This window comes from Euprymna scolopes, chromosome 45 (assembly GCF_053919585.1).
Source record: "Euprymna scolopes isolate OS-2025 chromosome 45, ASM5391958v1, whole genome shotgun sequence".
NCBI classification, from domain to species: Eukaryota; Metazoa; Mollusca; class Cephalopoda; order Sepiida; family Sepiolidae; genus Euprymna; species Euprymna scolopes.
Genome location: NC_136526.1, coordinates 7,550,194 through 7,574,267, shown reverse-complemented (window position 1 = coordinate 7,574,267; position 24,074 = coordinate 7,550,194). Strand labels below are relative to the sequence as shown.

Below are 24,074 nucleotides of genomic sequence, written 5' to 3'. Positions count from 1 at the left end.
CTCCACGTTAAAAAACGACCCTGGTGTCTAACTCTGTCCCGTGGGGAGGCATAGTAAATAGGTACACTCAAATCAATTTATCCTTAGTCAATGGAGGGGGGGGGAATCCTTCTATACTAAGCAATTTCTAGTTTTGCCCCCCTTCTTGTGGGGAGCTGGTTTTCTCCCCACATTAAGAACGATCTCGTGTCGCATTTTTGCTCTCGTGGGGAAGCAAATAAATAGCAATAGAAAACGGTGTTTTTCACATCAGACTATAATCATAAATAATCATCCCGTGGCTTCTACATTACCATTTAATCTGTAAGTTGTTGAATAAATCTGCTAAAGATTACACTTTATTCATTTTTTAGTTGGTATTAAATGGATAACGTGTATCAAAATTTTATGTTGTATTATTAACAGTTTTGATGGTTATAGTATAGGAGTGTTTAAATGAAAAAATATTTATACACACACACTAATAAGGCATTGGCCGGTTGTAAAATATGCATAAATTTTATATTTTAATTAATACCGAAACATGTGCATATGAGTATTATCTTTTTTTCTAAACAGTCCTTCAGCAGGCTTTGCTTGCAGAAAGTAATTTAACACAACACATGATGGGCCCATCTTCTATTTTTGGTCTCTGCTGAGATTCTACTGTATTTCAAAATTTTACATTGTATTATTAACTGTTTGATGGCAATAGTACAGGAGTGATAAAAAAAAAAAAAAAATTATATATATATATATATATATTTTGTTATTGTTGTTATTTTTCAAGCGATACATACGGTTAATATTGGCGCCGCCTCGGAGCTCATTTTTTTATTTACTTAGAAAGTCGCCCTTTTTAATTTGGACGTATATAACATTTTTATTTATTTTATTATTTTTAAAACAGTAATCTACGTACACGTGTGTTTCAAGGTTTTTACCTCTCATCAGCGTAGTTTAACTGCCTCTAGGGATCGAACCTCAGACCATGTTTACCACAGTCTGGTGCCTTAACCGTTAGGCCATAATCCCTAGATTGATTATACTGTTTATTTTTATCGCTTATAAATTTAGATTTTGTTATTGTTGTTATTTTTCAAGCGATAACTATGGTTGATATTGGCTCCGCCTCGGAGCTCATTTTTTTATTTACTTAGAAAGTCGCCCTTTTTAATTTGGACGTATATAACATTTTTATTTATTTCATTATTTTTAAAACAGTAATATTTGTAAAATATATATATATATATATATATATATATATATATGTGACACGTTTGGTTGAAAGGACATAAGCACCAAAAATTGAAATTTTAATAATTTTGTCGCAAAATGCGGAAAATATCAAGGAGAATCTATTAAAAAAATTATTGCCGAATTCAAATTATTTATATGAAAACAAGTGTTGAAATATGGATACGTAAGACCATAGATTTCCTTTAAATTCTCTACCTAATTATGTTCTTTGATTTTTCCAGACTTGCAAATCAACAAGCACTAACATTGTTGTTCATTAAAGTCGAACATCTAAAAAAAATGTAATTTTGTAATGCACATTTCAAATATTTAGCATAGATATATCAATATCTTCGATAAAAAGTATTTTTCTGTTCTAAATTATTTACTGCACTTACCACTATATGGTTAATAAATATATTTGATTAAATTTGTAATTTATGTTAGAATGATATTGTAAGATTGTATTTAAATAGTTTATAAATTTTCTACACCTTCATTACAAAAAATCATTGCTGAATTCAAAGTATTTATGTGGAAACAAGTGTTTGAGCATTTGATAGACGTCTGTTGAAATGTGGATACTTATTTTCTTCAAATTCTCTAACCATGTTTTATTTGTTTGGATTTTTGCAAATGAACAAGTACTAACACTGTTGTTCATTAAAGTCGAACATCTAAAAAATGTAATTTTGTAACGCCCCTTTCAAATATTTAGCATAGATATATCAATATCTTCAATAAAAAGTATTTTTCTGTTCTAAATTATTTACTGCACTGACCTCTATGGTTTCGGATGATATCTGATTAAATTTGTAATTTATGTTAGAATGATATTGTAAGATTGTCTTTGTATTTAAATAGTTCATAAATTTTCTCCATTACACGATTATTGGACCCTATTTAAAGGCTCAAAGAAATATCATTTTGCTCCAAACATTTAAACTCTTTTTTTTTTTTGTGTGTGTGTGGGGGGGGGGAGAAAACTATCAAGTTGCGCTTTTGTCATTCTTCCCTATGATGAAGGAAAGTTTCTCGTCTAATCCCGAACATTGCTGGGTCTCCTTGCTAATATATATATATATATATATAGTGATTCTTTATGTTAGAATGATATTGTAAGATAGTTTTTGTATTTAAATAGTTACTTTCCTACACCTTCATTGCGGAATTCAAATTATTTATGTGAAAATAGTTTAATCATTACAGAGAGATACGATGAAATACCTATAAGTCGAATAAACCAAATTAAACTGCTCTATGGATTAAATAGAATAAGTAGTTTTATTTTTATGTAAGAATCAGAAACATAACTATCATGTCAACATTTTGAAAACAATCTCGAGAAACAAAGGGAGATAACTCAACAATTAAATCTTGCAAAGAATTTTTATTGTATTACCTACAAATTCCCGTTAATTGCGTTTGGTGGAAGAATGACATAAGCGCCAAAAGTTGAAATTTTGAGCTTTTTTTGTCGCAAAGTGTATACAATATCGACGAGAATCGAACCACAAAAAAATTATTGCGGAATTCAAATTATGTGAAAATTAATGTTTGAATATTTGCTATACGTCTGTTGAAATGTGGATACTTAAAACCATAGATTTTAAATTCTCTACCTAATTATGTTTTATTTGTTGTTGATTTGCACGTTTTTAAAAATCAAAAGTACTAACACTGTTGTTCATTAAAGTCGAACATCTAAAAAATGTAATTTTGTAATGTCCCTTTCAAATATTTAGCATAGATATATCAATATCTTCGATAAAAAGTATTTTTCTGTTCTAAATTATTTACTGCACTTACCTCTATATGGTTAATAAATATATTTGATTAAATTTGTAATTTATGTTAGAATGATATTGTAAGATTGTATTTAAATAGTTTATAAATTTTCTACACCTTCATTACAAAAAATCATTGCTGAATTCAAAGTATTTATGTGGAAACAAGTGTTTGAGCATTTGATAGACGTCTGTTGAAATGTGGATACTTATTTTCTTCAAATTCTCTAACCATGTTTTATTTGTTTAGATTTTTGCAAATGAACAAGTACTAACACTGTTGTTCATTAAAGTTGAACATATAAGATAAAATTTTGTAACACCCCTTCAAATACGACTGGAAGAAAGAGAAGAAAGCTTGACTACTGGGAAAGAGAAACAGCAAAACGGAAGTGAAATATTGGAGAAGAATATGGCAGTAGTTCTTCAAAATGTATTGTAGGAAAGCGCAGGGTTGGGGAAGCATGTTCTTGCAAAAAAAAAAAAAAATGTTTCGAAAAGAATAGGTGTCCCAGAAAAGGTTGCGTTACTAGAAATAGCAAAATGAAAGCGAAATAGTAGTGTTTCTTTGTACTTAAATCTATATAATTATAAAACTCAAATGACCTTGTAACGGGCATTGTAACCCAATATCCGGTTTACGACTTCCGGTTGTGCATGCGTAATAAACAAATAATCAACGCGACAATAAAACGTATTGTTTTGCTGTGTATGTTTTCAGCGTACCAATTGGGTTTTTTTTTGCGTTTAAATTAAAAGATATGTCAAAATTTGAATTTAACTTTAAGTATTATGGTATCTGTTCAGTGCATATTTACCTATATGTATGGCAAACTACTTATAATTACATTGGCTGTAAGTTAGTTTTTTTTTTTCAAAAATAAATAATTATAAACAGAACGACTCATAAAAATCTATCTATACTCTTTTTTCATTTTAATATACTTTTATAGAAATGTTTATGTCACAAAGAACTATTTTCTGCACGTCACAAGTGCCACGCTCATACGTTACTTCCATAGCTAATATAACATACTGACCCAACGGGTCATGGGTAGTCTAGTAGTTAATAAATTTCTTTCATACAGAAAAGGTTGCGTTAATAGAAATAGCAAAATAGTATGTTTGTTTGTATTTAAAAAGTTAATAAATTTCTTTCATTATACGATTAATAAACTGTTTAAAGGTTCAAAAGAGTATCATTTTGCTCCAAACATTTAACCTCTTTTTTGGGAAAAAGTATCGAGTTGCACTTATATCATTCTTCCACCGAACGGGTCATATCAACTAATATATCAATCTCTGATCAGTTACCTTTTATGCCTTCTTTTAGTTACCTGCCCCAAGAGTTATGTCCGCGGGAATTTTTAGCAGGCTTTGCTTGCTTGCGGTAAGTAATTTAGCACAATACATGATGGGCCCACCTTGTATTTTTGTCTCTGCCCCCACCCCCTGACAAAAAGCGTCCATCTTTCAGATTTTTTTTTAATTATTGATGCTTATTGAATGCATTCTGATACAAAACCTGTCTGAGAACACTGCTAGGCACATAAAGTACGTTTATGTGAAATTTAAAAACAAAAACCCATCCCAGCCATTTAGGAGTCCATAGGGAACGAACTCTCACACACAAAGTTCCTTATATATATGTGTGTGTGTACACTAATAAATATCCCAATCTTAGACCAATTACTTATACCTTCTGGAAGTGGAAAGCATCATTAGATATCATTGCTAATCTAGCCACATTGAAGAGCTGTGATATGGTGAAACAGTCCACCTGTTGATGCATATATATATATATATGATTGCTGCATCTTTCCAGATGATAGCCATCATATTGAGTTCTCCCAATCTTGTCGTCCATGCTATCTCAGATGACTCTGCACTCCTGCCGCAGATTTGCACATCTTGAAGCAGATGTGACATACAAATTGAGCAATTTTCACTGAGTTGACTTCCTCTGGAGGTTGAAGTGTATTCCTATGAACAATCACATGTCTTTTCAAACCAGCAGTAGACTTGCAAACTTTGCTGTTAAACAGATCGTTTGTTTCGGACCAATAGGTGCAAAGTTGACCTGAACAGGAGTTTGTGAGACTTAAGGTGGTCGATGTAACCAGTGTGGCATTTCCAGCTCTTTGTGTCATGGTTAAGACCATCAATTATATATATATATATATATATATATATATATATATATATACCCCCCCCCCAACTAATATACCAGTCTCTAACCAGTTACTTTTTATGCCTTCTTTTAGTTAACTGCCCCAAGAGTTATATTGTTCGTAAGGGGTTTTCAGCAGGTTTTGCTTGATTGCAGTAATTTAGCATAACACATGAGGAGTCCACCTTCTATTTTTGTCTCTGCCCCCCCCCCCACTCCATTCCAAAAAGCATCCATAGTTGGGAGGCAATGGATATCTCTACTTCTTCCTTTTTATAGATTTGTATCTCTTCCAAACCAAACCTTAATCATCACACATTCAGTCTTTTCTAAATTACCATTTAATCTGTAAGTTGTTGAATAAATCTGTTAAAGATTACACTTTGTCCCCTGTTCATTTTTTAGTTGGTATGAAACAGATAACGTGTATGATTAGACACAGCAAATGACTCAGCAAATTTACAAAATATTTTACTATAGTCTCTCGCTCCTGGACAAGGTCCAAAAGAGAGTCGCCAACCTAATAGGTCCTGAACTGTCATCTAAACTTCAACCCCTGTCCCACCGACGAAATGTTGCATCCCTCTGCCTGTTTTCAAGTATTTTAATGGTGAATGCTCTGACGACTACAAGCACTTGTACCCCCTCGACAAAAAATAACCCTGACAAACCCGACAAGCAGCAAATTCCCACCCCCTACACAGTTGAGATATCTAGATGTAAGAAAGCCTTTTACTCTAATAGCTTCTTCCCAAGAACGGCAAGACTTTGGAATTCTCTTCCGGTTTCCTGCGTCCCCAACTGTACTGACATGCAGAAGTTCAAGTGTAGTATGAACAGACATCTTGCTGCTAAACTCCCTACATAGTACCCCTGGAAGTTAGGTCTCTGATAGTAGTCCCCTACATCAAAGTGGCAAATATACCTTGTTTGGGGTGAAAATGTAATTTAAAAAAGGAAACAATAAAGAGTAAATAAAAAAAAAAATTAAACAAAAAAACGAAGAGGAAAGGGATGTGTCGTATCCATTTGACGATGAAAGAGATTGACGATTGAGCATCCATTTTGAAATATATTGTTAGCCACCGTTGTAAATATATATATATATATAATAACAATAGTAGTGGAAGTTTTTATTGTGAGAGTGAACAAAATGAAAATTTTGCTTATAATATCGTTCGTATGTAAGTTGTGCGCACACGCATATCTTACTGTAACGTTTGTCAGCAATAATGACATGAACATATTTCAAGTGTAGTTCTTTTGGTCCGATTTATAAATCCATACAATTTTTTTTTTTATGTAAGTGGTACCCCTTATGTAATTTTTTTTTTTTCATCTTTTTTTAGCAGCTTATTATCGAAGAGTCACTAATCTACCAAATTATAAAAAAAATTTTTTTTCAATAATTTACATTTTTACGAGGGTGCTCTGTTTCTAATACAACATTCTAGTAAACTGATCCCCCATTTTGGAAGCATCGACTTATTTCGGATAAATTTCACGAATTTAGCCCTTTTTAAGCTCTTTTTGAAAGCAAAATTGCTTTTTAAAAAAAAAGGCTAAATTCACGAAATTTGGCCGAAATAAGTCGATGCTTCCAAAATGGGGGTTCAATTTACTAATACTGTTATATTAGAAACGGAGCACCCTTTTAAAAACTGCTAAAATATTAATTTTTTTTTTTTTTTTTTTTTGTATTTTTTCGATAATCTGGTACATTAATGACCATTCAATAATAATCCGTAGAAAAAAAAAAAAAAAAAAAGACAAAAATAAAAAAAATTACAGACAGAGGTATGACTTCCATATGTGCGCCCCAATTTTTTTTTTGTTTTAATTTTTTTTAGTTCTTATTCAGAATTCAACCTAATTAACAAAACAAAAACATAGAAAAACTCCCATGGAATAAAAATGTCATATTCCAAAAGTCACACAAATTAAGTAGATTTTTTTTTATATATAGAAAATTATTTTTAAGCAATTTTTAACGATTAATAGTATACCATAACCATTACAAGACTGATTTTGATCTTAGTAGTTCAAATTAAGTTGTCTAGCTTTATTAAATATGCCAGTTCAGGATGCACCGATCTCGCTTCATAAAATTTGATTAAAATAAATAATAAAAAAAAAAAATCTACTTGATCAATTTACATGATTTTTGGAATACATTTTTGTTCCTTGACTGGTACATACATCAAAGATTTTTCTGTATTTTTGTTTTAATCAGGTTGAATTCTGGACGTGTACCAATTTTTTTTTAAAGTTGATTTTCCCAATATTTTTTTCTTTCAGTCTTCTAATAAGTCATCGTCAAGGTTGACATCCTGCAAAATAAAAAAAATAAAAAATTAATTAAAAAAATAAAAAAGCACTTTAAAAAATAAATAAAATAAATAAAAAATTAAAAAAATAAAAACACTTCAAAATATAAATAAATAAATTAAAAAAATAAAATTAAAAAAATACATTTAAAAAATAAATTAAAAAAAATGTTTAAAAAAATAAAATAAATTAAAAATATAATTGATAAAAAAATAAATACATTTAAAAAAAAAAAATTTAATTTTTTTTTAAATTTAAAATGTTTAAGAAATAAACGAAATAAATTTTAAAAAATAAATATATCTTAAAAAATAAAATAAATTTTAAAAATTAAATACATTTAAAAACAAATTAAAAAAAATAATTAAATTTTTAAAAAATTTAAAAAAATTTATATAATTTAAAAAAAATTAAAAATATAATTGAAAAACTGTTGCTCGTATTTCTGTCTATTGTAAAACAAACTCATTTTTTTTATCTTTTCAACAGAATGTCGTAATGAGAAAATAAAGTAATGTTTTTTCAAAACATAAAACTATTGCATTAGTCGTTGTTTTGGTTGCTTTTGTTTTACGGCATATAAACCCTTTTCAGGTTATTTAATGCCGAATCTGGTGATTTTGAAGAATTTTTTTTTAATAGAATATATTTGTTTTTTGCAAGTCAGTTTCTATTTAACCCATAGTTGGGGCCCTAACAGGTATTACCACTCCGGGTCAGAGTGGACCTGGGAGCAATGGCAATTAAAGGGTGGCTCCACACTCCCCAAAGCCCGCAAGCTAGGGCCTCACCACTGGATATAGTTTAAGGTCATATCCAGGACCTATTGCATTAGAGAACCGTTTTAAAAGTTTATTAAAATTAATAAGATGAACAGAATAAGTTTTGTTTTACGGCATATTAACCCTTTTCGCCGAATCCAGTTATTTAGGAGACAGTTTTTATGCTTTAAGTTTTTTATATCTTTAAATATTTATTTGTAGAGTTTGGTTGGGTTGTTTTACGGCATATCAACCCTTTTTAGGTTATTTAACGCCAAATCCAGTTATTTTGAAAATAGTATTCATGTTGCATCCAGTTATTTTGTTCAAGATCTTTGTATCTTGAATCGCTAGTTTGTAGTGTTTGGTTTGATTGTTTTATAGTGGATTTTATCGTTTTTGTTCCCTGCCCTGCAGAACATGAATGAGTTTTGCAATGAAAAGGGTTATAGTATTAATGTTTGGTACATTTTTAAGTTAGGAAATCAGTCAGGAAGTGGCAGGGAGGGGGGTAAAAAGAGAAAGGGGGGAAATGGGAAGAAGGAAAAGGTGGGGTTTTTTTTTTTTGCTTTTAGTTTTGCAGAAAATAATTAAGTTTTGCAAAAGGATGTTGGTTGTTTTTGTTTTACGGCATATCAACCCTTTTCAGGTTATTTAATGCCGAATCCAAAAATTTTGAAGAAAAACTTTTTAATAGAATATATTTGTTGTTTTCAAGTCGGTTTCTATTTAACCCATAGTTGGGACCCTAACAGGTACTACCACTCCGGGTCAGAGTGGACTTGGGAGCAATGGTAATTAAAGGGTGGCTTCACACTCCCCAAAGCTCGCGAGCTGGGGCCTCACCACTGGATATATTTTAGGGTCATATCCAGGACCTTGCAAAAGGAAGTAGAAAAACAAAAAGCATCAATGTTAGGTGCATTTCGTCTCGGGAAGCCAATATCTTTAGACAGCCTGATCTGTACAAATCCCGTATCAAAAATCATACAAAAAAATTAGAATATTATTTTGGTATTTTTTTTTTTTTAATAAAAGCAAATAAACTTTTCGCTTTGATCGAATACTTATTGCACCCGCTGCAGGCATTTCATATCAGGGGAAAATACCATAACTTTCTGCCCCTTCAATCGCTAGTTTGTAGTGTTTGGTTTGGTTGTTTTATAGTGGATTCTATCGTTTTTGTTCCCTGTCTTGCAGAACATGAATGAGTTTTGCAATGGGAGAGGGAAAATGTTTGGTACATTTTAAGTTATGAAACCAGTCGGGGAGATAGAAAGAGAAAAGGGGAATGGGGAGAAGATAAAGGGGGAAATATGGGTGGTTGTTTTTGGTTATGTAAAAAGAAGTAGAAAAACAAAAAACAATGTTAGGTGCGTTTTGTCTCAAGAAGACAAAATCTTCAGACAGCCTGATCAGGTAACACCCGAATAAGTTTGGAAATCGATCGAAATATCAATTGAACTTAACCAATGACGAACACTATTAAAATAACGGATCCGGGTTTGTATTACTGTACACACAGATTCGAAAAAGTTGTCAAAAAACAAAAATATATAACAAATAAATGTTACCAAAGGCAAGATAAGTTACTTTTCTACCAAACTCGATATATTTTTTGTGTTTTTATTCAATGTAACATGTTTATTCAGCTCGAAAAGATAAGGGTGTTTACCAATGTATTGGAAAATTCAAAATTCAACTAGACAAAATACTGTTAGAAATTCGCTCAATATATGTTACCGTGACATAAGTTGACATATATTCGGTGGGTTTTTAATAGTATTTTGTCTAGTTTATTATTTATAACACCTTTTCCCAAACTTACCGTGTTAAAGAGAGAGTCGGACGCCATTTTGAATTTTCTATTACATCGGTAAACACTGCATGCTTTTCGAGCTGAATAAACATGTTACATTCAATAAAAACACAAAAATGTATCCAGTTTGGTAGAAAAGTAACTTATCTTGCCTTTGATAACATTTATTTATCATATATTTGTTTTTTGACAACTTTTTCGAATATATGTGTACAGTAATACAAACCCACAGATCCTTTTTTATTTTTAAATAATAGGATATCAAATTTCAAAGTGAATAAATTCAAAATTTGTCCCCCTGTTCTAGCCCTTCCTCTAGTATAAGCTCCCCTTCCTTGTTTCCTCTCCCTATTAGAGGTGGTTGACTTGTTGCAATTTTGTGACGGATGCAATAAATATAAAAAGTCTATAATCAAATAATTTGCATATTATGATGGCAGCCATCTTGAACAGATAATGCAATCAACCGTCCATCTGTGGAAAATTATTTTCTAACGCAGATATTAATCAATTTGTCCCCTTGTTCTCGTCCTAGCACGAGTTCCCCTTCCTTGCTTCCTCTCCCTATTAGAGGTGGTTAAGTTGCTGGAATTTTGTGACAGACGCAACAAGAGCGTTAAATGCAAAAAGTCTGTGCAACAAACCATAATAAAGTCTAAAGAAACCCCAGAAAATATACATCGGGGTTAAAGAAGGCCTCTGGGAACAAAACAGCTATGGAACGAGATTGCTTCAGGCCGATTGAAAAAGCAGAATAGTAACGCAATGTTGAACAGTCGTGTGGATAGATGTTGTGTTTGGAATACAACTATGATTGTTGTGATAATTTCTTTTTTTTTTTAATTCAATTTTCACCCCAAACAAGGCACAGTGCCACTTTGAAGCAGGGGGCTACTATCAGGGACTTAATTAGCAGGAGCATTATGAAGGGAGATGAGTAGAAAGATGTCTGTTAACATTACACTTGAACTTCTGCATATCAGTACAGTTGAGAAAGCAGAATCCCGGAAGGGAGTTCCAAAGACCTGCAGTTCTGGGGAAGAAACTATTGGAGTAAAAGGCTTTCTTGCACCTAGGGATCTCTACTGTAAAGGGATGAGACTTGGTAGCTTGTCGGGTTTGTCGGGGGTAGTTACGTCGAGGAGGTACAAGTGTTTGCAGTTCGTCAGAGCATTCACCATTAAAGTATTTGCAGAACAGGCACAGGGATGCAACATCTCATCGATAGGACAGAGGCTGAAGCCTAGATGACAGTTCAGGACCTATCAAGTTGGCGACTCTTTTGAACCCTGTCCAGGAGCGAGAGACAAGCAGCAGATGCACCAGCCCAGATGTGACAACAGTACTCCATACATGGGCGAATGGTGGCCTTATAGAGGTATAGGATACTGTCAGGCGTGAGTAGTTTTCTAGCATGGCAGAGGGAGCCAACCTTCCTTGCAGCAGCCTTGGCAATGCTTTCAATGTATCTATTCTAGTTCATATTCCCTGTAAACGTTAGGCCGAGGAGTTTAAAAGAAGTACTTTCAGGCAATGTGTTCTTGGCCATTGCTATAGGTGGTAGAGAAGGTGTCTTGTAGTTATTGAAGGAAACAAGCTTAGTTTTAGCGGCATTGAATGTGACCATCCATTTTTGTCCCCATTCCACTACAGATTGGAGATCATCCTCTAGTGTTTCTGCCATTTCCTTGGATATGTGTTCATTTGTTTTCCCCTCATATCTGTTATAGAGTGGTGTCATCGGCAAATATACCCATCTCCGAAACAATTTTATCAGGGAGGTGATTCATGAATATCAGGAATAATAGAGGTCCAAGGATAGACCCCTGAGGTACTCCCGCATTTATGTCATATTGTTTAGATGTACAACCGTCGAGGACAATTTGGATTCTTCTCTTAAGGATTTAATTGCATTATGTATTCTTCCAGTGATACCATATGCTCTAATTTTCCTTAAAAGACCATCGTGCCATACCCTGTCAAAGGCCTTAGATATATCAAGGGCTATCGCTCTACCCTCCCCTGTTTTGTCCAATGAACGGTATATACGTTCAGAAACTACAGTTAAGATATCTGTTGTTGAACGGGCTTGCCTGAATCCATATTGTTTGTCAGTCAGGAGTTTAGCAGCTGTTAGGTGCTAGACTAGGGCTTGATTAACTAAGGACTCAAATATTTTGGCGAAAAGCGGGAGGAGGCTAATGGGGCGATAATAGATGTTGTGTTTGGAATACAACTTTTTTTTTTTCATAGGCATCACCACTTATCAAGGCCAAGAGGCCACTCAAGGATAAGGGTTAAAGAGTGTACAGTAGAAATTGGACAACATAGTAATCATTAGTAATGAAAATTTGGTAAATTTGATAACTTATATAGAATGGCTCATCAAGAACTTATTTACGTTAGACTTGAACACAACCATATTGTAGTCAGCCGAAAAGCAGGAAAACGGAAGACAACTATGATTGTTTTGATAATTTCAAGGTAATAATGAGGAGATGAGGATTGAAAGTTTAAATAATGGATTTTTGGTATCTTGCGACATACTGATTTATTTTTTTTTTTTACTTGGGAGTTACCACTTATCAAGTCCCGAAGGCCACTTAAGGGTTAATGAATGTAAGATGGTAGTGTAGTAATCATTAATGATATAAATTGGGTAGAATTTCATTATTGATTGGGGGGGGGGGGACAGCTCAACAACAAATTGTTTACATTGGATTTGTGTTAAAAAAGAATTGCCAGAATTGTGTCATCGATTGCCAGAAAAAAAAACAAGTGAAGCATGCATGGTCCCCAGTGAATGAAGCATGAAAAAAAAAAAAAAAAAAAAAAAATGACAAAGTCCATCTTTTGGAAATTAGAAAATTGACATCTTTCATGCATGGGTGAAAGTCTGAAAGAGGGGAGGGGAAACCATAGACATGCAGTAGTAAATCAGGGGAAGGAGTTGATGTGAATGTAGGATCTAAGACGTAGTTTCTCTCTCTCCCTTCCCTCAAAGTTTGTATTCTTTAAAGTAATAAAAACCCTATGAGACACGGGTTGCGCAATCTCCAACCTTCAAGAATCGGGGTTAAAGAAGGCCTCTGGGAACAAAAAGCCCTTCCTCTAGTACAAGCTCCCCTTCCTTGTTTCCTCTCCCTATTAGAGGTGGTTGACTTGTTGCAATTTTGTGACGGATGCAATAAATATAAAAAGTCTATAATCAAATAATTTGCATATTATGATGGCGGCCATCTTGAACAGATAATGCAATCGACCGTCCATCTGTGGAAAATTATTTTCTAACGCAGATATTAATCTTTTAGCATCCAGGATGGCAATCTGGCAACAATGCCTCCGTTCAGTCTTGAAAGACAAAGGATACCCCCTGTAGGGTAACTGCGCGTGTAATTATGAGGCAAGAGTTGCGCAAACTACAACCACGCCTCTCCTGAATCGGCACTGTTTGAGTTTAGTGGCAAAGATAAGTCCAGGACAGCTAGAAACAATGCCAAGATAAGTGGAGAGCGCATACAGCACCTGGAAGTTCAAAAGGGTCACCCATTCAGTATTGACCAGGTTCACCGTTGCTTAACTTCAGTATTAATTTGATTATGCTGTATATAATCTGGCAACATACAGCGGAAAATAAAGCCCTCCGGGGCCCAGGCGACAAGATCAAAGTGTAGTATCTGTTCTCTGATACATACACAGCGATAGGCAGTCGTGTTCTGGCGACACATTCTCGTGCCCGGAGAGCTTGTTGGGTAGCGTTCTGTCCGCACCCCCACTTTGTCTGTCTTTCTCTGCTCTCCCCCCTCCCCCACGGGGGGGGATCCGAGCTGATAATTTACGACCTTCCCGCGAGGGAGGGTCGGAAACACTTTCTCTCTTCCCTCCACTAACCTCCCACTCCCTCTCTCAGTTCTATCTCCCCTCTTGCCGCCTTTGGCGCCACTTCTTTTTGGCGCCAAAGTCGGCTCCCAATTTGGACGCCGACTCCACGTCACTCATTTTGGTGAATTATACTGAAGAGAGAGAGCTTTTTTCAAAAATGGACACCCCCAGCCCGGGGACCACCAATACAGATACCCCCAGCCAGGAGGCTACCACAAGAAAAACTGCTCCCCAAGAGGACGGCTCCCCAACAGGGGAAGCAAAAAGCAACGGGGCATACCGCCCGGACACGAAACCGAAGGACGCCCCCCAGAAGGGAGAAAACTCACCAGCAGCTCCCCAAGAGGGCGACTCCCCACAAAGGGGAGAAAAAACAATGTTGGACAGGGCATCCCGCTCTGACAACAAAAATCAAGAGGCAGTAGCCCCAAAGGACGATAAGAGAGACAGTGCTCCCCAGGAGGGCTACTGCCCCAAAAGGGGAGCAAATCAAGAAAACGAGGGGGCATACAGCCTAAACCTCCCCAAAACAAAAGGGGCAAAAGCTCCCAAGGACAATGCTCCCCAGGAGGCCGACTCCCCAAAAAGGGAAGTATTTCCTGGAAGAAGTATAGAGCAGGGAGAGTCGGTCCCAAAGGAAAGCGGAAAGGGAAATGCCCCTCAAAATAGCAACCCTTCCGCCAAGGAACAGCAAAAACAGTCCAACCTCACCAAAGATCCAACACCAACAAGAGGGTTGGCATGGGGGAAGACTGTAGAGAAGCAACTGTCCCCTCAAGAGTATAAAGACTTGTACTTGACCAAGTACAGACAATACATAGAGGGGGCAGAAATTAAACCAGTGCCAGGCGCTTGGGAGGCAATCGAAGACAGAGTGCTCTCCCTCATCATCTCGGATATGCCGGAAAACCGCCTCCTAGGGATGAAAAAGGAAGACATGGCAGGGCTCCTACATAAGCTAAATATCCCGGTATTATACCTGTACCAGAGGAGCTACGCCATGTGGGACATCCTCCTACTCACCAAGGAAGATGCAGAGAGACTCTCCCTCCAAGAAATAAAGCATGGGAGAGTCAAACTAACACCTGAATACCAGGGCAAGAGAAGGACTCGGGTGCAGGTATTTAATGTGCCAACCCAAATACCTGCGGAAGTATTAGGATGCCTCTTCAGCCAGTACGGCGAGGTAGAACAGGTGACCCCAATACGGTCAAAAACTGGGACTCACCTGGGCTGCTACACAATAGCAATGAGGCTGAAGAGGAAAGGTTTTCAGGCAATACCACCGCTGCTGACATACAAAGACGCCAGCATAACGGTAGTGGTGGAGGGCCGTCGTCCACACTGTTGGTTCTGCCAAAAGCAGGGCCACATGGCTAGGAGTTGCCCCCAAAGGGTAACCCCTAATCCAATAACCCAAAAGGCGGTCACATCCACTGAGACAACGCCCGCACCAAAACAGGCGGCAACAACCCCTGCAACTGCAGCACCAACCCCAGCTCCAAGGAAAACTCAAACCACCCAGGAGGCCAAGGGGGAAGAATGGAGCACGGTAGTGAGACAAAAGCGGAAACACTTAATCCCTTCTGCCACCGTCCCACCACCAGCCCAAAAATCGAGGCAGGAGCCTCTGCAAATGCAGAAACAACAACAGCCACCGCAGCCAATGCCGCGGAAACAACTGCAGCAGCAACTACTGCAACAGCAAAATCAGCAAGTGCAGCAGAAGCAGCAGCAGCAACGACACCAGCGAGAGCAGCAACAACAAAAACAGCTGCAGCAGCAAATAGAGGAGCAGACACAACCAACGGTCCCCACACCAATCGAGACGGGGATCAAGCGGAGAAAAGACTGCTCCTCTGAGGATGAATCCGCAAGTGAGAGGGAGAGGAACTCAACCTCACCTCTCCCCGGTTCATTCGAAAGAATGAAAAAGAAAAACAAAAGAAGAAAAGAGGAAGAAAAGGTGGCCCCCACTCCCTGTGAACATACACCACCCCTAACAACAAAATCCACTTCCACCCCCAAACCACACACTGCAACAACACCAGACACCGCACCAACACCAGACACCGCACTAACACCAGACACCGCACCAACACGAGACACCACACCAACACCAGACACCGCACCAACACCAACACCAGACACCGCACCAACACCAAACACTGCACCAACACCAACACCAACACCAGGCACCACACAAACACCCGTCCCCACACCAAGGCAAACTGAGCCACTACCCCAAAAAGAAAATGAAAAGAATGAACCGAGGGAGAGGAGAGACTCCTCTGCCTCTTGCAGACCAAAGGTCCTTGCCCCTGAGGAACTATGTTATGTAGACCCTCTATCTGTGGCCACAGACATTTCCCATCGGCAGAGGAAAAACTTAAAACCTCTGCTCGATTACAAACAGATAGAGGGGAAAGATGTAAATATCCCCTCAAATTTCCCGGACGCCCCACTCCTAATAACCTTTGTCAGAACTCCAGAGGCCTGCAAGACCAACTTGTGGACAAGGCTGCAGGCCGCTGAAGGGGCGTTTCCGGGAATTGAACTGGTTAAAAAAAATGACCCTTCTCTTGATGAACTGTCAAAACAATGCAAGGGAAGGGTCCCAGTGTTGGTCCATCCGTCACTCTATAGGGCCCTTAAATTGACCTACCCTTTGGATGTCGGCGGCATTGTGAGAGAAGGTCAGGACATGAAAAACCTGACCACCTTGAGCATTGCACACAACGTCGGTGTCCTTTCCCCGGCTGACTTCGGAGCTGAGTGTAACACACCTTAAGGTAGGTACCATGGCTTTGAATTTGGCTAGTCTGAATGCGAGGGGCTTGAGATCATCGGGCCGGGCGGCTCGCCTCCGGCACGACCTCTTGTCCCTGGGAGTGGATGTCGCTGCGATTCAGGAGACGCATTTCGTTTCCTCTGTGGACTGTCAGGTGCTGGCCCGAGACTTTGAGGTTTTCTCAGCATATGGCAGCCCGCGGGGGAAGGGAGTTTCCGTGCTGGTTAAACGTACCCTGTCGGCGACGGTCGACGTTGTCCATAGAGATGCAGTGGGTAGGCTGGTTGTGGCCGATGTTGCCGTAAAAGATTCTGTGTTTCGGGTGATTGCGGTTCATGCGCCCAGCACCGCTCGTGAGAGGGTCTCATTCTTCAGTCAGCTTGACGCGTTTGTAGATTGTCGGAAGCGGGTAGTGCTAATGGGGGATTGGAATTCCATCTTAGACCCCGACATAGATAAGGTAGGAGGCGGAGCTAGAGGATCGGAGAGGTGCGAGTCCAGCCTGGCTGATCTGATGGCTAGATGCGGTCTGGTCGACAGGTTTCGGGTCGAGCATCCAGGGCGGGAGATGTGGACGTGGACCAATAGTGTTTCCTCCTATCCAAATACTTATTTGGACAGGATGTTAGTTAGGAGAGGCGAAGTAGACTTCTTATCTTGTCCCACGTTCACTTGGCTAGGCCAGACGGACCATAAATTAGTTATGGCCCGGCTGAAGCTAGGAAATAGGCCTAAGTTAGCGGGGTACTGGAAGTTAAACACCTCCCTTCTGGAGAGACAAGACTTCCAAGATCAGTTAAGAGAATTGATTAAAAAGGCACTAGTGGGGGCGGTTACCGGGAGTAAGTGGTGGTTAGGTCTCAAAGCCAAGATCAGAAGCTTCTCCGTCAAGTATGCCCAGCGCCTCGCACTAGATAAGGCCAAGACGAAGAAGAAGCTAGAGCAGAAACTAGCCCAGGCTACCGGGGAGGGTGATAGGGTTAGTCAGGAACTAGCTAAGCAGGACCTTCTACGCGAGACTAGCGAGCGTTACGAAGGCCAAGTAGTTAGAGCTAGGCTTAGAAAGATAGGCAACGAAGCAGTCAATTCTGATGCAGACGTGCGCCGTGAGGTTTCTAGGCGTGGCTCGGACAAATATATTGCAAAAATCAAACATCCGAATGGACGCACCCTGGAATCGACTCGGGAGATCTGCGAGGGGTTTCGAGAACATTTCGAGGAGCGTTTTACGCAGCAGCCCGATCTTCCGGTCCTTGAGTTTAGCGACTATTTGGCCGACTCTCCCCGCCTCGAGGCGGCTAGAGCGGCTGGTTGCGAGGGCCGGGTGACGGAGCAGGAGGTCTTTACTGCGCTGAAGCAGGTCAGCTGTGACAGATCGCCAGGACTTGATGGTCTGCCATACGAACTGTACTTGAGGCTGTCGCCCATGTTTCTGCCTCTTCTGACGGATATGTTCAACCATTGGTTTGCTCAGGGATCCATCCCAGGGCAGGTGACCAAGGGAGTGATCACATTGCTGAAGAAAGGTGACGGGCATGGAGGGGAAGAGTTAGATGACTACAGGCCCATAACTCTGCTAAACACAGAGTTGAAGATTTTGGCCAAGGTCCTGTCGAATCGGCTGCAGGTTGTTATCGACGAGTTGGTTGAACCAGAACAGAACTACGCTGTGAAGGGGAGATCGATTCAGAACAACTTGCACCTGATCCGCATGATCCTAGAGGGGGGAATAGATGACGACACAGAAGCCGCGCTGATAAACTTAGATCAGTCCAAAGCTTTCGATAGGGTCGACCATCGTTTCCTGGCATCTGTCTTAGAGGCCGCCGGTTTTAAACCGGACTTTTGCAAGTGGATCTCCATAATGTATCGGCAGCCCATGGCTGTCGTGCAAGTGAACGGAAAGCGCTCGAAACCCTTTGTTATCTCTCGGTCGGTTCGTCAGGGTTGTCCGCTGTCGCCCCTGCTTTATGTCCTGGCTTTGGAGCCTCTTCTCCGCAAGCTGAGACATGGGGAGGCAAATTCGGCCCTGCGCGGAATGGCTCTGCCTGGCGGCTCAGCTGCCAAGGTATCCGCGTTCGCCGATGATGTCACGATCTTCGTGTCGGGCTCCAGAGACATTGAGGTCGTGTCGGAGGCACTCACACAGTACGAAAGAATTACAGGGGCCAAGATAAACCGCAACAAGTCGGTAGGACTGCGGTTGGGCGCATGGAGTGGCAACGCAAACCTCCCTGCGCCCTTCAGCTGGACAGATGGCCCGGTCCGGATCCTCGGCGTGTGGTTCGGACCGGGTCTCCAGCTTGACAAGAATTGGTTGGAGGTACGGTCAAAGGTGGAGGCTGCAGTCAGTTCGTGGCTTCCTAGGAAACTTTCCTTAAAGGGTAGAGCTGAGGCGTGCGCCACTTACGTCTTTCCTCTCATCCTTTACCGACTGGCCGTACTTCCCCTGCCTGCACAACACCTAAAAGCTCTCGTCGAACTCTTGTCCTCGCTCCTTTGGGACAGAGGAAGACACTGGGTGAGCAGACAGGTCTGTATTCAACGTCCGTGTGAGGGAGGCTTGGGAATGCCGGACTTGAAGTGTCATCGAGATGCTGAGAGACTGGCCTTCCTGAGCAACTATATGCAGGAGGACCAACCGTGGCACCCCGTGGTTACTGCCGCCTTCCCCGACCTCGTTCTCGACCCTTCCATCGAGAGCCGTCGCAAGCCGCGGGGAGAATCTGCCTACATGAAAGAGTGCCGAGCCGCGCTAAAACGACTACCAAGGTCCAGTGACCTTGTGACTGCTACCCGTAGGGAACTCCACAGGGATCTAGTGAGGGAGGCCGCTGACGACCCGCTATGCGCGCGTTTGGGGTGGCAGCAGAGTGAGATCCGCTCCGCGTGGAGCTGGGCGCCAGGTTCGAGTCATCTGAACAATTCGGAGTTCTCTCTGACCTGGCGATTGGCCCGAAATGCACTTCCACTCAACAACATACAATGCAGTTCTGGGTTTCTGGAGTCGCCCGATTGTCCCCGTTGTGGGACAACGGCTGTGGAAACTACGGATCACGCTTTCTTTGATTGCCGCGAACTCCGCCAGTACTGGTCGTATGTCAGTGGGGTGACGGCTCGCATCGATCCTGAGCATCCTCGCCCAATTACTGTATCCAATGTTGTGGACAACGTGAGGCCGCCGTGGGACCGGGAAAGACAAATGGTCTACGTTACGATTCTGGCCGTGGCGAGAATGGTGATTTGGACGTCGCGTCTGCAAGGTTGCCGGGGGGTGTTGTCTTTTTCTGATCAAGATCTGATCGCGTTCTTTAAACACCAACTACGGGTGAAGATCAGATGTGATAGAAGAAGGCTGCATCGCGCGGCATTTGACAGAAGATGGATACATGTGGCAAGTCTGTGTGTACGAAGAGGAGCCAAATTCGAATACGTGTTCCCCGCCTAGGTGTGGAACGCGCAGTTCTGTAAAGTTAAATTAAACAAGTAGTCTCTCAGCTAGCTGAGTGTGTGTTCCATCCCTCCCCGATTAGGAAGCCTCCAAGATCCCCATCCCCTCTTACCTGCAATTTTTGTTTTTCACCCCTTCCTCTAAATTTTACCCATCTTGGAGAAAAAGAAATACAAACTAACCTCCATCCCTTACCCACAAAATTTTCTTTTCTCCATTCACCCCCATCTAGAGGGCATCCCCACCTAGAGACTGACCCGCAGAAGCGAGGTTCCTTTTACAAACCTAGTGGAACGGGCAGTCTATCAACTAGACGGGGTTGGGAGGGTCCTACTAATCACCTTTTGTTTTTTCTTCCCCCTCCCTCGACACAAATGAATTATTGTTACCATTTTATTGTTATCTTTTTTGTTTTTACACGTCAATAAAAAATGTTTTAAAAATTGGGAGTTACTAGGACGTCCCCCAAGATGAAAGGGTGAATGCGGTATTATGGTGAAAGAAGATACTAGCTGGGAGAAACTTTTGACTTTGTTTAGTTCTGGAGCGACAAGGATGACCAACGACCCCCAAAATCCCCCCTTTTGAGTTGGCCATGTGCCTAAGTTTTTTGTTCACCGTTAATTTTACTGTATTTTTTTAACATGAATAAAAGATTTAATATCTCAAAGTGTAGTATCTGTTCCGACAGATACTGCAAGCAAAGACCATATGTGGGGGTAACCCCACATATCTGACCTTGGTCAATATAGAGGCAACCCTTCATACCAACAGTTACTATCCAGCTCCCATTTCCCACCTCTCGGGAGCTGGTCCCCTCCTCCCTCCCTCTCTCTCCACATTTAAAAACGGCCTTGTGCCTAATTTGCTCAGTGGGGAAGCAAATAAATACACACTGAGCAGGCAAAAGTCTTCAATCATGTTTGAAAGTGACACAATGTTCAACGAACAAGTTCGGAGATGTGCTGCTGTGAGGTGGCATGATATGGTTCTTGAAACCAAACTTTAAAACAAAACCATGGCCGGAAATATTTTTTGCATTTCTCAATCATTGAACCGTCTGGATTTGCATTTGACACCCGTTCAGTTGTTCTAACCTAGATCAGTTGCGCTTTAGCATGCGTTGTACAGTGGCGTAGCTGCGATCTCGCTTTTTGAACATTGTGCCTAAGACTCTTGGGATTTCTACACAACTGGCCAACTAGTAGATGGTCTTCAACATAAAAAACAGTTTTAATCCAACTGAATGGGATAAAATCGTCTTTTCTGAGGCGACAGTTTTTTAATGTTACTTCCTGTACATAGGATATCGATTCTTCGTAGCTCTTCAACATTTTCACTTACAATATTGGAAATTTATATTTGGATATATAGTAAATTTATATTTGGATATATAGTAAAGATTCAAATCCTTTTTAAGCAAACAAACATATAAAAGATACTAAAAGCTATACACAGTTAAGTATAACAAGAAATATGAGAACTAAGAGATGCGAATTCATAGGCTAATAAATCTTTATGAAATCATCAGCTAAATCAGAGAAATTCACCTCGTTAGCTCGTGTAATTTTACAGCCAAATACTGTTAATCATGTTAATATGTCATTATGCCAGTATTGTTGTAGATATATCAACTTTTCTTCTCATATGATGAGAAACATTAGACTTCAAAATGCCATTGCTAAAAGAGTTTTTTTTTTGTAACTTTATCTGATGATGTCATAAAGTTTATATTAAATTTGAATTCATAGATGTGCTGCTGTACAACTCATGCTCTCTACCAAGCCAAGTTATGGCAACAGGACCATTGCCAGCACCCTCAAAATGCATCACTGGATTGCCATGAATAATAAGGAACGTGTTTAGAGTGATAAAAACAAAGTTTCCAGCCACGGTTATGGTCTTTGGTGCGGTTTCAAGTGAGGGTCACATCATGCCACGTCATATCTTCAAAGTCAACACCAAAGTGTATGTGGATGTGCTGAAGAGTGTGATGATCTCCTGGTACAATCAGGTGGCCGCTGGCAGACCTTGGATGTGACATCAGGACTCAGCACCGGCCCACAAGTCCAAAGAGACCCAGGCTTGGCGTCAGAAGGAGTGCTACGACTTAGTACTCTTCTCTCACTACCCCGCCTCCTCCCCGGACTTGAACCAGCTGGACTACTTTGTTTGGTCATACGTCGAGAACATCACCAACATGACCTCCCTAACAACACCAAAACCAGCCTCATTGCTGCCATCCGCCAAGCTTCCACCAGCGCTTGTGGAAAAGGCATGCTCCCAGTTCTGGATCAGTATCGAGGCGGTGATCGAGGCTGAAGGCGGCTACACTGATTAGTACTACTACATAATCAAGTTACCTGAATTGATTTTTTTCAATAAAAGTTTTAAAATAAAGCTGTCGTGTTGTTTTCTTTAGGGTAACACATTTATTGTTCCACCCTGTATAGTGATTTAGTAAAAAAAAAAATTGACATTGGTATAAAACAAAATGACATTCTTCAATAAATGCCATGCACAGACAACAACCACATAGAAAACGTTTTATAGTTTATATTTGAATAACAAACAAAAGTAATTATGTAGGCTGCACTTTCCAAGGATTGAATATGAAAAATAAACAACACATACCTGCTAGTAATTTGATAAGTAATAATTAGAGAAAGAAAGAAAATCATGTTGAATTGCCGAGTTCAAAACATACTTACAATATAACTGCTTTTAAGAATGTAAATTTTTTAATTATTTAGTATTATCGAGATCCCAAAGCCACTGGAGGATAAATATGAACGTGATTCGCAGTTGACGAGGTTAGGATTGGAAAGATGGATGAAACTGATTATTTAAGTAGGCAGAATTTGTTAACATTGGACTTGAAAACGGTTTGGTTTGACTGTTTTACGTCATATCAACCTTTTTGGATTATTTAATGCCAAATCCAGTTATTTTGGAAACATTTTTTATGCTCCAAGTTCTGTATATATTTAAATATTTGTAGAGTTTGGTTGGGTTGTTTTACGGTATATCAACCTTTTTGGGGTTATTTAATGCCGAATCCAGTTATTTTGGAAATAGTATTCATGTTGCATCCAGTTATTTTGTAGAAATTTTTTATTATTCAATTATTATTATTTTTGTATCTTCAATCGCTAGTTTGTAGTGTTTGGTTTGGTTGTTTTATAGTGGATTTTATTGTTTTTGCTTCCTGCCCTGCAGAACATGAAGGAGTTTTGCAATGGGAGAGGGAAAAAGGTTACAGTATTAATGTTTGGTACATTTTACGTTTGGAAATCAGTCAGGAAATGGGGGGGTGGGGGAGGATAGAAAGAGAAAGGAGAAGAAGGAAAAGGGGGAAAGGTGGGTTGTTGTTTTTGTTTTGCAGAACATAATTAGGTTTTGCAAAAGGAAATAGAAAAACAAAAAAACATCAATGTTAGGTGTGTTTCACCCCAGGAAGCCAATATTTTCAGACAGCCTGATCTATTAGCACCAGAGTCTGCTGGGAAGCAGCTCTGTGATATTGAGTTCAACAGATGGGAAGCTCTTGGAAAGGGATTTTATTCAAAGAAGTTCCGTTTATTTTTCGGTTCAGACGAAGAAGGGAGAATTATTTACCGTACTTGTAATATTAAACTAGTGCACACCTTTGAATGACATATTATGCTTTGCCACTGTTTGCACTCGAACTGAGATCGAAACCAACATCTAAAGATCGTGAGTCAAGTATGATAACTATTAGGCCAGCTTGACACGTTCTGTAAAAACTGTTTTCAAATCTAATTATTCTTAACATAATGTGAATGATACGCGCAGTTGTAAAACACTTGACAAATCCGATAACCTCCAATTTTTTTAATTTTGACC

At 39.4% G+C, this 24,074-nt stretch overlaps 1 protein-coding gene across 4 annotated transcripts in view; it reads right to left on the bottom strand.

Annotated features, from left to right (window-relative positions):
- Positions 1-6,293: 6,293 nt before the first annotated feature.
- The window catches only part of LOC145269029 (coatomer subunit beta'-like), a 122,456-nt gene continuing 104,675 nt past the window's right edge, over positions 6,294-24,074 (bottom strand). For 3 of the 4 annotated variants that reach the window (XM_080124616.1, XM_080124617.1, XM_080124619.1), the window contains one exon: positions 6,294-7,505. In XM_080124616.1, the coding sequence (XP_079980742.1) occupies positions 7,470-7,505 (36 nt within the window). In that variant the 3' untranslated portion in view covers positions 6,294-7,469. The remainder of the gene's footprint in view (positions 7,506-24,074) is intronic. The other variant, XM_080124618.1, reaches the window with a different exon arrangement.